General features: G+C 51.4%; 1 protein-coding gene across 1 annotated transcript in view; it reads right to left on the bottom strand.

Annotated features, from left to right (window-relative positions):
* Positions 1–11,122, bottom strand: part of Slc41a3 (solute carrier family 41 member 3) — a 37,103-nt gene extending 25,981 nt beyond the window's left edge. Inside the window, exons 1-2 of the mRNA XM_051154906.1 lie at positions 11,029–11,122; positions 4,056–4,361 (exon numbers count right to left, since the gene is read on the bottom strand). Of these exons, the coding sequence (XP_051010863.1) occupies positions 4,056–4,331 (276 nt within the window). The 5' untranslated portion in view covers positions 4,332–4,361; positions 11,029–11,122. The remainder of the gene's footprint in view (positions 1–4,055; positions 4,362–11,028) is intronic.
* Between the last annotated feature and the right edge of the window lie 2,617 nt (positions 11,123–13,739).

Raw genomic sequence — 13,739 nt, 5'->3', positions numbered from 1 at the left:
TGTCCCATGCTTCCAAGCAGTGATTCTGTTGGGCTTTAAGGGAGACACATGAAAGGAAGTCTGGCCTAACTGGGTGAACAGGCACTCCCAGGAACTTCCCACTGTTAGCCTCGAAATTGGAAGAGCCACGTGGTCAATAAATTGGAGTGACTTCATACGCGATTTTTAATGTGTCAGTTTAAAAATTAAAAATTGGAGGAAAGGTGGGAAGATGACCTCAAGAAGTTAAGAGCAGTGTGCAGCTGACGACTAGCTCAGCCTCAGCTCTGTAACCACAGGAAGGTGAACTGATGACAGCGATGAGCCAGGCCAGAACCAGGCCATTGGCCACACTGAGGAGAAACCTGGGTACCCTGCCTTAGTGTTTCTATTGCTGTGATAAACACCATGACCAAAAGCAACGTGGGGGAAGAGATAGAGAGTTTTATTTTACGCGTCTAGGTAACAGTCCATCGCAAAGGGAGGGCAGGGCAGGGACTGAAGCAGGCAGGAACCTGAAGGCAGGAGCTGAAGAAGAGACCACAGAGGGGTACTGCTGCTCACTGGCTTGCTCAGCTGGCTTCCTTATGCTTAGGGTGGCACCCCCCCCACAGTGGGCTGCCCCTACCATCTTTACTCAAGGAGGAGCATGCAGATGTGTACAAGACAATGCCCCCGCAGACTTGCCCACAGAGCAATCCTATGGTGGCAGTTCCTCAACTGAGCTTCCCCACCTTCCCATACGTGTTTAGGTTTGTGTTGACAAGGCCAGCCAGCACATACCCTGTGCCTGCCCTTCTGGGTTAGAGAACCATGAGCTAATAATGGCTGCTAAGCTTGTGGTTAGGCCTGTGTATCAGAAAGCTGACGCACAGACCATGGGTTCCTGAGTCTGCTAAATCTATGAATGCCTACAGAAAGCTTTTGTTTTTATTTATTTATTTATTTTATTTTTTGTTTTTTTGAGACACGGTCTTTCTGTGTAGCCTTGGCTGTCCTGGCCTCCTTTGTAGACCAGGCTGGCCTTGAACTCACAAGCGATCTGCCTGTCTCTGGCCTTGACCTCACAGAGATCTGCCTGCCTCTGTCTCCTGAGTGCTGGAATTAAAAGTGTGCGCCACCAGGCCCGCTGCCTTTGTTTTTAAATGTTTGCAATTAACGTCAATTGATTCATTATACTCTTGTCAAACAGCACGGTCTCTGCAGACAGCCAGTGGGAACTTCTGGAACACGCAACAGGCAACTCACAGGGCCCCCTCCTGTGAGAACATCATCTCAGTCCTGGCGTCCTTGTGTGCTCACATGTGGGGCCCCAGAGGAAGGCTACGGTAGAAGAGGCAGGGCTTGAGGGGGACACAGGCTCTGAGCCATTATAAGAAAGACGGTATCAGACTACGCACATTCTAAAATGAGCACGCCTGGGGCTGGAGAGTCGGCTCAGTGGCGAAGAGCACTGGCTGCTCTTCCAGAGGACCCAGGCTTGAGTCCTAGCATCTACGTGGGGGCTCACAACTTTAACCCCATATCCGGGGGATCCAACGCCCTCTTCTGGCCTCTGCAGGCACTGAACACATATGGTGCGTGTACATACATGCAGGCAAAACACCTCCATACATAAAATAATAAAACATGTACAGTAAAAATAAGCCACCAGAAGTAGAAGATCGAGACAGAGAACGAAAGAGAGAAACATCTTTCAACGTCTATGAGCAATCCTTCGCATTCTTTGTCACAACTGATACACAGAGTCCCTAAGGATCAACCAGAAATACAATATCTTTGTCGGCTTCTTTTCTTAAAACTTATGTGTTGTGTGTGTCCATGGTGCACACATGTGTGATGCTTCTCTGTATTTTGAGGCCGTGGTTGACATCAGGTATCTTCCTCAAGTTCACGAAGCCTGGTGCTTACCACGCTGGCTGGATTGGCAGCTAACGGTAAACCCTGGGATCCTCCTGACTCCACATTGTCACCAGATTTTGTTTGCTGGAGACAGGGTTTCTCTGTGTAGCCTTGGCTGTCCTGGAACTTGCTCTGCAGACCAGACTGGCCTCCAACTCCTAGAGATCCTCCTGCCTCTGCCTCCTGAGTGCTGGGACTAAAGACGTGCACCACCACTGCCTGGCCCTTGCCACCAGATTTTTATACGGTGTAGGGGATCCAAACTTAAGTTCTCATGCTTGCATGGTGAACATTTTACTAATGGGGTCATTGTCCCAAGCACTCTCCAACCCCGGTCCTGTAATAGAGCCCTGCAGTCTATAGCTAATGTAGGAAGGGGAAAGTGTTCACTTCAGTTTGTGGTTCTGGAATTCTGAGAGCTCAGTGCCACACAGTCAGCTTCTGGGACTCCACCGGCTGCATCGTGCCACGGTGGAAAGGCAGAGAAGGAAGTTGTGCACCAACAAGACAGGATGCATGAGAAAGCCAAGGAAGCCAAAGTGACTTTATAACAATCTGGTCTCGGGATAAAACGACCCACTCTGACAGAACTACACCAAAGCCTTTGTGATCCAAAGTGCCTCTTGACAGCCCCCGCCCCCCACCTCTCAACAGAGCTAAGTTAGGGATGAAGCCTCAACAGGAGCTGTGGTGGGGACAAGCCACATTCAAATACAGCGTGTGAACCAAGATTATAAGCCAGCAAGGAGACACCCATCACTCAGTGCAAACCACACCGTAGTGCACATGGCTGCAGCCTTTGCCACAGCCCCCCCACTATTCCTGCTGCCCACTACTGATGCTCTTTACACAACCCCTCCTGCTGCACTGGGGATGAAACCTAGTGACCTGGCTTGCAAGCGAGAGCAGCAAAGCCTCTGCAATCAGGTGACCCAGACGGTGTCACCACCATAGGCTTCTTCGGAACACTGCACATAAAGGAATCAGGTGCCCCATGGACAAAGGGGTTTCCAAGGACAGAATGAGGAGCAGGGGCCTGGGACAAGCAGCCGCTCAGGCAGTGAGAAGGAAAACACCCTGAGCCTCAGGAGAGACGGGTCCTAGTGTTACAGGCGCGCCCTGAGCTTTTTAAGAAATGATGCTGTAATCTGCTGAGTTTTAGGCGGCAATGCAACTAACACATGGAATGCAGTTTCTATCTAGCAGGTGCGTGTGTGTGTGTGTGTGTGTGTGTGTGTGTGTGTACACACACAGCTGTGTATGCAGGTACTTGAAGGTCAAAGGAGGATGTGGGCGTCCTCTATCACTTATTTTTTTGAGACAGGGTTTGTGGTTGAACCTGTAAGCTTGCAATGCCAGCTAGGACAGCTGACCAGTGCACTCCCAGGCTCTGTCTCCATTCACCTATTCTAGGGTTATCTGTAGGTGCACCTGCACGGCTTCTACAGGGCTTCATTCTCACCCACAGAGTGGCCCCTCCCAACCCCTGGCAGACTGTTAAGGGTGAAAAAGGCTGGCAGCGATCTGCCCACAAGTTTTGGGAGACGGGGTATCTCCTACAGTTTTCCCTGGACTGGGAAGGAGGTTTAGTGACAGCCATCCAAGCCATATGCAGGTCCTTGCACCTGGCAGTTCTACTTGCACCCACTGGCTGCCGCAGGTGTTGGGGACATGGCTTCTTAATGCTACTCGTGGCAGCATTCGGTAGCAATGTTACATTAGGTTGCTGCTCCCTCCCAGTGCATACACGTAAGCCTTGGTCTTCCATAACATGGGATGGGATTATGTCTGGATTCAGGGCCTTTAAAGGGGAAACGAACATGAGGTCACACAGAAGGAGGGTACAAGAGAGGCCCAGAGGGAAATCACTTTGCAACACCTTGGCATTGGGCTTCCAGTGTCTGCAACAGGAACAAATTAGCTTTTCTGGGCCTTTACTCCCTCACTAGAACATGAGGCAGAGGTGGTTCGGAGAATCTGGCTGTACCTGTAGGGTGGGGCCAAAGTTCCCTGAGCCCAGCCACTATCTTGCTGTGCTTAAACCCCGGTTAAGCTGAAAGAAACCTCACCCAATACATAAAAAAGATGGTGGGCGGAGTCTGCAGACAGCTCTCACCCCTTTTGCAGACCCTATCCGCCCAATCCTCAGGCTCCCCGGCCCCCAGGTCTCTCACCTGGAAATAGTTCAGAAGCAAACCAGCCCAGGACAGCCCCAGGCCTGCAAGCAGGAAGGGTATTAACACCTGAAAGCAGATGACCAGGGCGTTCTCCTCACTGCTGTGCTCAGCTTCCAGGGATTTGATGTCTTCGCTTTGGCTCTCAGAGACCTCTGGGTGTCCATCTTCGGAAGCCTCTGGGAGTCTTCCTGCCTCGTGGTTAGGTGGTGGCCCCAGCTCCTTCTGCCTGCCACAGCCTTCCAGCCTCCGCTGTCGGGCCTCAGTCCCTTCCATCAGCACACGGCTGAGCCCAGCAGCCCTGACCTGGGAGACACAAAGTGACAGTGCTGAAGGGCACTACTTGCTCCCCAGGACCTCTCAGACTCCATCCGTCCATCCACCTGGCACGCCGCCCACGCAGAGCTGGCCTTCACACCCTCCGAGACCCCAATTTTCTGCGGTTTAATGTCATATGCACAGGCCTGAGGACGTGCGTTACCTACTGGGGGAATCACTAAACCTGCACTGGTGCCAGCGAGGAGTGAGGCTCCCTACCAGCCACGCAAAAACCTGACCCAGAGCTGATGGGGACCACAATACTCCATACAGGCATCCAGCGTGAGCGAGTGAGTGAATGTGCAGCGAGAAATACGGTCCAAACCGCCTTTGTCAGGATTCTGGGGATTAAGCCAAGGCTTGTAGCAACCCAAGGACTATGAGGAACACCGTGACCGCCATCATATTAGTGACATTCCGACTCCTCCGGTCTTGTTGCCTTTAGCCTTGAAGATGGGTGGCTGGGAGGGTTCATTCTGTGTGCCAGTGTGATTAGATTAAGAGGTGCCCAGGGCATTGCTGAGGCAGAGAAGTTTAAGCCTCTCGGTGGGCTGGGGTATAAGAGAGGATAGGAACAGAGAAGGGTGCTTTCCGCGCTGCCCAGATACAAGCAAGCTCCTGCCTGTACCCCATAACGCGCCTCCCACCGTGATGGGCTGTACTATCTTACTCCTGAGCAAGAAAATAAGTGTCCCTTAAGGTGCTTCTGTCAGGCAATTTTTCAGAACAACGAGAAAATAAACTAACACCCAGTCTACACCTTGGGGAGGGAGGGCTAGCATCTGCAGCTCATTGGTTGTCTGGAAAGACCCTGGTCCTTCTACCCATATGAGGCTCTGGGGACATTCCCTCTGTAGATTATCTGGCAACCCTAGCGCTGAAGGCCTCTGCAACAATAACAGACTGATAAAAATGTCCAAAAGCAACAGTTTGGGAATGAGGTGTCCACAGGCACAGGAGACGTTCCAAGGCCATCTGGGAATGCAGTAGGGATCATGCCCAGTGTGGGACACAGTTCAGAAAGTGGCTGACCAGCACAGGGTGAAGGCTGGTGGGGGGGTTCCTAAGGGCTCTAGGATGGGAGGGGCTCTGGGGTTCCCAGATTACCCCTTAGTGGGGACCGTGGACTGGGTGCTGAGTCATAATGGATCACTTGGCGACAGTGACACGCGCAGCACAGACTGGTGTTTGGTGACTTCAGAAGTCACCAGGCAGCAAGTGGCCACAGCAAGTCTTCCTGATAGGAGAGAGACTCGGTCCCAGGAATGGCTCACTCTTGAGAAGAGTCCAGTTTTCCAAAGAGACATAAAAACACATTCACTCTAACACATGAGACAGAGAAGCCAGAAAGTACATCTCCAACAGGAAAAAGCAAACAGAAAGTATCCCTAAAGAAAGACCAGATGCTGGCCTGGAGAAAACTACAATGTGCTTCTGTTACCATGTTTAAAAAATTCAAGGAAACCCTTAGCTCAAGCTGACAAAACTGGCGGCAGGCGTGCATAAGCTTGAAGATGCAGGGCCACGGGGTACGGTCTGCATGCTTCTGAAGGCAGGCCAAGGCTGTGAAGACAGTGAGGTAGACATGACTGCAGAGCAGTGGGTGGGGCTGTCTGTCACACAGGTCCTCACAAGGGCCTTGTGGAGGCACTGGAGGCTCTTGCAGGAGGGAGGTGGGACTCAGGGCCAGCCAGTGATCCCAGCAAGCCCTCCTGGGGCTGGGGTTTGCCCAGTACCCCAGAACACTGAAAAAACAATGAGTCACCAGTGTAGAATGTGTTGGCCGCTACAATAGAATGACCGAGCTGACTCTGTGATTCCAAAATAGTCCATCCAGTCTTCCCTAGGGGACAGGGCCGAGAGCAGAAGAATGCCCGCGTGGGACAAAAAGTCCTCTGCCATATGCTTAGAGGACAGCCAGGTTCACAGCATCAGAGGACTGAAACCTAACATGAACCTTAATGTAAACAAAACAACACAACTCTAAAAGTAGCCGCAAGTGTAGGCTTCTCCCACGATTCCGGGATAGATGAGTCGCATCACTTGGAGCAAGAAACTTAAAAATAGAGATAATGAGATGACCAGAGGACCACGGGAAAGCAAAGTGCTTTCAGGACACAAGTGGAGTGTCTACCGTGAGTGGGGACATTAGACCATCACGGTCCTACAGCAGCAGTGTCAGCATCAAACAGTAACGAACACAGTGCAAATGAGATGCACATAACCCAGGTTGGCCTCAAACTGGATGTGTAGCCAAGGATGACCCTGAACGTCTCCTGCCTCCTACTTCTGGAGTGCTGGGATCACAGGTATGTGCTGCCAGTGGGGACCGAATCCAGAGTTTCACCCGTGCCAGGCAAGCACTTTACCAACTGAAGTCACATCTGAGGGGGATTCGTAAGTGCATCCTGTTTGTAAGCAGGAGCCTGTGAACCAGGCCACATACGCTAGGAAAATAAGAACTGCACAGGAAAGCTGAACTAACCTCCTGCATTCGGAGTACCAGGCGGAGGGAAGCACTTATAGCTGCTGGGCATGTGTGGCCGAGAGAGATAAGCAATGAGAGGCCCCCCGCCCCCGAACCATTTCTTCTCTTGGAAGTAGGCAACCAGAGGAGCAGCGGCACGCACCGCTGTGGCTGGGTGCTCGGTAAGCTCAGTGGTCCAGCTCGATGGTCAGCACCTGTAGTCACTCAGGAAGCTGATACGTATTCATCAGTCCAGCCCAAGAGAATTCAGGGCGAAACAAGCTCACTATCACTCCTGGCTGACCACTAATTGAGATTAAGGTTAGGCATGAATGTGCTTCCAAATATACAAAGGAACGGGTCACGATGTCGAGGCGGGGCTTTCTCGCCAGGCTGACCCAGAGTCCCTCACTGGATTCCATGGTCAGGCCCAAGATCCCAGCCCAGAATAAGCCATGGATGGCCAGACATCTACCACTCCTGCTCAGCAAGATTCCAATTTCATTCCCTGCTTGAATTTAGTGAGGCTCCTAACACTCTAGGAAACACACACACACACACACACACACACACACACACACACACACACACACTTAACAAAATTACAGAATTAAGGAAATGGAAAGGACTTTTCTGTGTGTGGTGGTGCTGGGGTGTTCCGGGATGGCCTGTAGGTGTCAGAACCCTGCAGTGTTCAAGTTCCTTATAGACAGCATGGCACCTGCCTAGGGCCTCTGCATGCCTGCTAGTTGTAACAATACCAGATACAGGCACAGGCCTGTGCTATATAACTGGCTGTGGGCCATTCAGCTCATATGACAAGCACAAGGTCTGTGGGTATTCAACCGATACAACTGTTTCTGATGAATATTTTCAGGTCCAAGCTCAGCTGACTCTACAAACGGGGAACTGGGGAACCCACAGATACAGAGGATAACTGGATAGGCACTCCTACCATGACGCTTAAGTCTTTCTAGCCAGTTTTACAGTGAGCAGATTACCAGCGGGAGCAGCTACAACTGTGGACACATTAAAAACATTACAGGAGTTGGATTACCAATTATGGCTGTAATGAAGTGTTCAGAATAGTAGGAGATCCAGTCAATGCTTAAATGTCTCTGGGAGAATAATGTATAATGTATCACTCTTAGTAAAAACGCAAAATGTTTGAGGAATTTGGGCAATGTGCATTTCTCATTAGCTGTGCAAATAAATGGAGTGCAGCCACCGAGGACAGCAGAGTGTCAAACCCAGTCAAACACACAGGAGGAATCTGAAGAAGCCTCTCTACAGGCAGATACCCCCAGGTCTCAGGACCAGGAGCCGAGGGGCACCTGCTTTATTTAGGCTCCCTCTGCTGGCAGAGTGGAGCTTGGACATGTGCAACAGCCAGAGAGATGTCAGAAGGACCAAACAAACAAGGAAAAAACAAATACTGTAAGAGAAAACCTTTCAGTGCTCGCTTTGGCAGCACATATACTGAAAGAAAGAAAGAAAGAAAGAAAGGAAGAAAGAAAGAAAGAAAGAAAGAAAGAAAACCTTTTAATCCAAAACTATGGATTCAAATTCCTAGGGAATAGGGAAGGGAAAAGAGAAAGAAGGGAAAACTCAAGAGTATCAAAGTTTAAACATACCACAAGAGCAAAATCCTGAACAAAGTTTACAAGACAGTAAATTTAGAATCAGTGAGATGGCTCAGCAGGTAAAGGTGTTGGCCACCAAGCCTGACAGCCTGAGTTCGATCCCTGGGACCCACATTGGTGGAAGGACAGAGCTAACTGACTCTACAAAGTTATCCTCTGACTTTCACAAGTGCACTGTGCCCTATACACACACACACAAACACACACACACACACACACACACACACACACACAAGAATTAATTAAAAATGCTCAAAGAAAGTCTAGGAGAAAACATTTGGTGCCAATAAAAAAGACACAGTTGAGTATGGAAGATGAAAGTCATGGAGTTCACTTGGGCAAAGTGAAGCTAAAACAGAAAGCAGGCAAATGCAACCATAATGAAGTGCCTCATCCTCCATCAGAGGGCCCCGAGGCCCACACAGACAAAAGGCCACCCGTCTGCCAACTGGCAGTGACCATTTGGCCTCACAATCCTGAACCTACATGCACATATGTGGGTGCCAGACACAGCGATGGCCAGGGTGAACACTGGGGATCAAGCCAGTCACCTTGGGCAGCCCAGCCTAGCAGCCAGCAGCCATCTGCATCAGTTGGGGACATCCTGACCCATGAGCAGTAACCTCTCACCCTGTGAAGGTAGCTGGAGGCCCCTCAGGTTCACTGGGAATGTTCGCGGGTTTAATGAGGTTAACGTCACTGGTGTCATTAAAAATTAGACAGGCGAGGAAGCCAGGCCCCGTGAGAAAAAAGAGAGGTGGCATCTATGAAGAATGGGCAGTAGTTCCAGGAAAAACTCTCTCTCTTTTTTTTTTTTTAGCCCAAGGTATGCTGGAGGCTTGGTGGAGGAGGATACTGACTGAGGGTGGATCCTAGGGTAGGCTCAGGCTCAGGTAGTGTTTGGTGGCCTTGAGAAAGTGCCTGCTATACACCAGCCTCAGAGTACTGGATGACAGCAGTGAAAGACCCTCCCATGGGTCAGCTGGCTTTGAAAGGGATGGGACAGGGCTGACTGTGGCCAGAGCCTGTGTGAAGCCTCCTAAGCTGGCAACAGAGGCGGTCTGTCATTCAGACACTAAACACTACCATTCAGAAGTCTCCTACTACCCAGGGAAACTGGCCTTAGCACAGGCTGTGGGCACCCGTACAGTCCCAACACTCCTCTGTGAGGCCCGGTTCTGGACCAGCATGCAAAATGATGGTCACCCAACCGGGACAGGGAGATTCTAACCAGGAGGTGGGTGGCCTGAGTTTCTGGGCTGGATGGGCTGCCTCTTAGTTGCCCACTGTGGGGCGACAAGGAAAGCACGTCTGGGCTTCACATCCCAGTGGGAATGTCCAGGAACCCAAACTCAGGGTTAGAATCCCGGTCTCTCCCCCTTTTGTAGACGTGTGGCCTTGGATGGGTGATTAAATACCGCAGTGCCTGAATGGAGCGCAGTTATCCAGTTACGCCCTCAGAGGTGTTGGTTACCAACAACCATTTTTTGCTCCAAAATATTAAGAGAACATTCTCAGAAATAAACAGTTCACAAGTTTTAAATTGTGTTGGGTTCTGAGCAGCCTGGTGGGCCCGATCCAGTTGCCACCATATTCTGTCCCCTCAAGGGGCGTGTACCATCTCTTTGTCCAGTGTATCCATGCTGCAGATGTGCCCACCTGCTAGCTACCCTCTCCACAGTTGTTAGGGTAGCAGTGCTGTTGGCCAAGCAACCTCTATTCTACTTAACAATGGCACAAGAGTAGTGACGGTGATTGTTATATCACAGTTTATCTTTATACCTGCCCTGTCTTATTGGCTGGTCATCTTTTACTGTCTAGTTTACAGAAAAATTCTACCATCGGTATGGATATTTGGAAAACAATCTGTATGTCTGGGTATCATCCCAGGACTGAGACACCCTTTGGGGAACATGTTCGCACCTCCTTCAGATAAAGGGAGATTACTATAACCTTCTGTAATGTATTTTCCTTACAGAACACTTGGCCTGTCTCCAGGCCCCTCTGTACTCCTTTACATCCGTGGTTCTTAAACTACCGCGGTACCAGTAGCCTGAGCAGGAAGCCAGGAGCAGGACTGCCTCCTAGACAGCCTGGTCAGGCTAGAAAGGCTGCATCTTTCAGGAGTCTCTGGCAAAGAAGCAGTTTGAGACCCCGAGTTTTTAAAGCTTTCTAGAAAGGGTCTGGTGAACTGAGGTGTCTTCTTAAGTCGGAACGACCTCTAGCTTGGCAATCTCCGGGTGGGGGTTTTCCACTGAGCGCAGGATAGCTCGCTTAGCCTGCTGTGGGTGGGCAGGGATGCTCTTGGCGGTGCTGGAGTCAGCAATGACTCCTAGAGTCAGGCGCCCCGGGGTTCAGCACAGGTAAAGGAAGGAGATGAGCGGGGCCGGTCCTTGCAGACCTTTGGAGCGAGGGAGCAACGAACTGACCCGTCCCGGTGTGCCGCCCAACAGACCCTGCGCCCCATGCCCTTTCCCGAGGCCCGTAGGCGCCCCGCTTTCCCTCGGTTTCCCCAGTTCCCAGTCCAGATCCGGCCCGCGCTTACCGGTCCTCTCCAGGCCGGCGGCGAAAGCGAGGCGGCAGGGCGCGCGCTGGGCACCGCGAAGGCCTGCGGCGAGAGGAAGCGGGAAGGGCGGGCAGCGGGGCAGCCCCGCCCTGCCCAGGCGCCCGCACCGAGGGGCGGGGTCACAGAGGGGGCGGGGCCACATCAAGGGAGGGGCTTGTTGGGCGGGTCTTGTGGGCGGGGCCAAATCATGGGCTGTGAAGCTTGAAAAACTCAATTTTTAAAGCCTTCTAGTAAGGGTCTGGTGGGCTGAGGTATCCATTTAACTCCCAAAGTCGCCTAGCTTGGCAACCCCAGAGGTTTCCAATGAGCACAGGACAGCTCCCTGAACCTGCCCTGGGGTGCGTAGGTATGCTCCCTGGGTGCTGAAGGAGCCGACGACACGCCTTAGAGGCTGGAGGGGCCGAGGGGGGTTGGGAATAAGCAGGCCTTGGGAGCAGGACTATGAATACGGCTGGACCATTGGTAGGCGGGATTGGGGGAGTGAAGGGGTGGGAAGCAGGGCGGGGCTGCGGAGCTAAGTGCCACGCCCCTCCAGTAGCACCTGCAAGGGCTAGCTTCCCTCAGCGTCCACATCTGCCTGTTTTGTTTTCAGTCTTTTCCAGATGTTTCACCTTTAAACACTTGGGCATGTATCATGAAAGTTCTGTCCTTCAACGTGGCTGTGATGCTCTCATACTTAACAAGAGTGGTAGCGATCCACCTGCCTCTGCCTCCTGAGTGAGGGGATTAAAGGCGTGCACCACCATGCCCGGCCTTTAGATTTTGTTTTTTTGTTTTTTGTTTTTTTTTTTTCTTTTTTTTTCTTTTTTTTTTTTTATTAATTTATTCTTGTTACATCTCAATGTTTATCCCATCCCTTGTATCCTCCCTCTTTTATTTTGAGATACGGTCTCACTGTGTAGTGCTGGCTGACCCGAAAGCTGCTATGTAAACCAGGCTGGCCTCAAGCCCATAAAACCTGTCTCTGACTCCCAAGTACAGGAATTACAGCTCTGTAACACCACACCTGCCATTCATCTCCTTTCAACCATTACGTTTAAAGCATCAATTCCACGCACACACCGGGAAGAAAATGCCACAAAACAAAACTTGCTTTCTGACCAATTAGAAGATGCTTGGAGTCTACCCAGGGCAGCTCCTCACCACTCCCCTCCTGATACCCAAGAGCTAGCGTAGGACACCCCACCAGCAGCCTGTCCATCTAGGACACAATGCCATTCTGTCTTCACTGCTGTCCTGTCAGATCAGTTGGCCTCCCAGGGATTTCTGCAGACAGCTGAGACCCATGAGAGGCCCCGACTGGCATTGGGCTAGGCCAAGGCTGAAGCAGTTCCCATACCCTACCCCACCCCAGCCCTTCCTGGTGGCTGTGCAATGTGGCTGAGTGCTACCAGGAAGACAAGGTTGTCATTGGAAACCCACAAGCAATTTCCAAATCCATAAGCGTGAGCAAAATTTTCATGAGGCAATGGTCCTAGCACTTGGACTTCATGGTACCCACTGACACCATGGGAGGCTGGAGCAGGCAGAGCAGGCATTGCATTTGTTTTCTGGCAGGAAACTGAGGCTTGCCCACTGGAGGGTGTCGGCAGTGCCAGATTTAAAGTTGGGGTATGTTCCTGGCCTGTTAGCAAGCCTCTCCCTACCGCTCCTGGACTAGCCTCAAACTAACTCCCAGGGACAACTACTTACGGCACTTCTTGGTGTGGACTCTGTGGTGACCTCAGCACTGCGGCTGCTCTGGAGGAGGACAATGGGAAATCAGGAGCAGCTGGGCAGCTTGTGGGCCCACAGCAGGGACAGCTCACACATAAGTACTACTGCGATCCTCAAGGACGGCACCCGGGCAGCTAAAACCCCCTCCTCTCAGGACTGACCCAAGGCCATGAGGAAACTGACCTGACGCTAAAGATAGGTTTAGCTGACTGCACATGAGGAGGAGCTGGCAAGGCGAGGGTATCCCAGGCAGCTGGGAGAACCCGTGCACAGGGTCTCCTCACAGGACACAGCTCTTACTCCTCAGGACCTTGCCAAGAACCTGGATTATCTCATGTCCGGAAGAGGGCAGAAGAATATGAAAAGAAATACCAGAACCAGAAGACAAACCTTGTGGTATATTTTAAGTATTACATAGAGCATATACAACAGACATACAACATGCTAGAACAATGGCTGCGGATTATTAACGTGTGTGTGTGTGTGTGTGTGTGTGTGTGTGTGTGTGTGTGTGTGTAGAGAACCCAGAGCTTCACACATCGAGATGACCGCTCTCCCACTGAGCTCTCCCCACCCCAGGAAGACCTTGAGATGGCTGTGGGGCATATGGTAAAGGGTGCAGATTTGGGGGTGTTTTTCTTTCCATCCCAGCTGAATGTGAAGTTCACATTCAGAGACTCAGCTTGCCTTCCCTGAGACTGAAACGCCTGTGGTGGAAAGCAAAAAGAGCCCGAGCTCTGAAAGATGAAGAAGTTCCAGGAAAGGAGGGAGGTGGCAGTTGCAAATGACAGGGTGGCATTTAATGTCACTACACTACACACTTAAAATGGGCACAGTGGCATGTCCTTAACCCACTTGAAAATGGACAGTGGAGGTAAAGCACAACTTCCACTTCTGTGGGCACCAGGGAGCAAGGTTGGACATGCCCAGAGCTCTTCAGCAGGGGAGGGGAGGGGGCTGCTGAGGAAGCAGGA

This window comes from Acomys russatus, chromosome 13 (genome assembly GCF_903995435.1).
Source record: "Acomys russatus chromosome 13, mAcoRus1.1, whole genome shotgun sequence".
Classification (NCBI taxonomy): domain Eukaryota; kingdom Metazoa; phylum Chordata; class Mammalia; order Rodentia; family Muridae; genus Acomys; species Acomys russatus.
The sequence above is the reverse complement of the archived record's forward strand: the minus strand, read 5'-3'. Positions and strand labels throughout refer to the sequence as shown.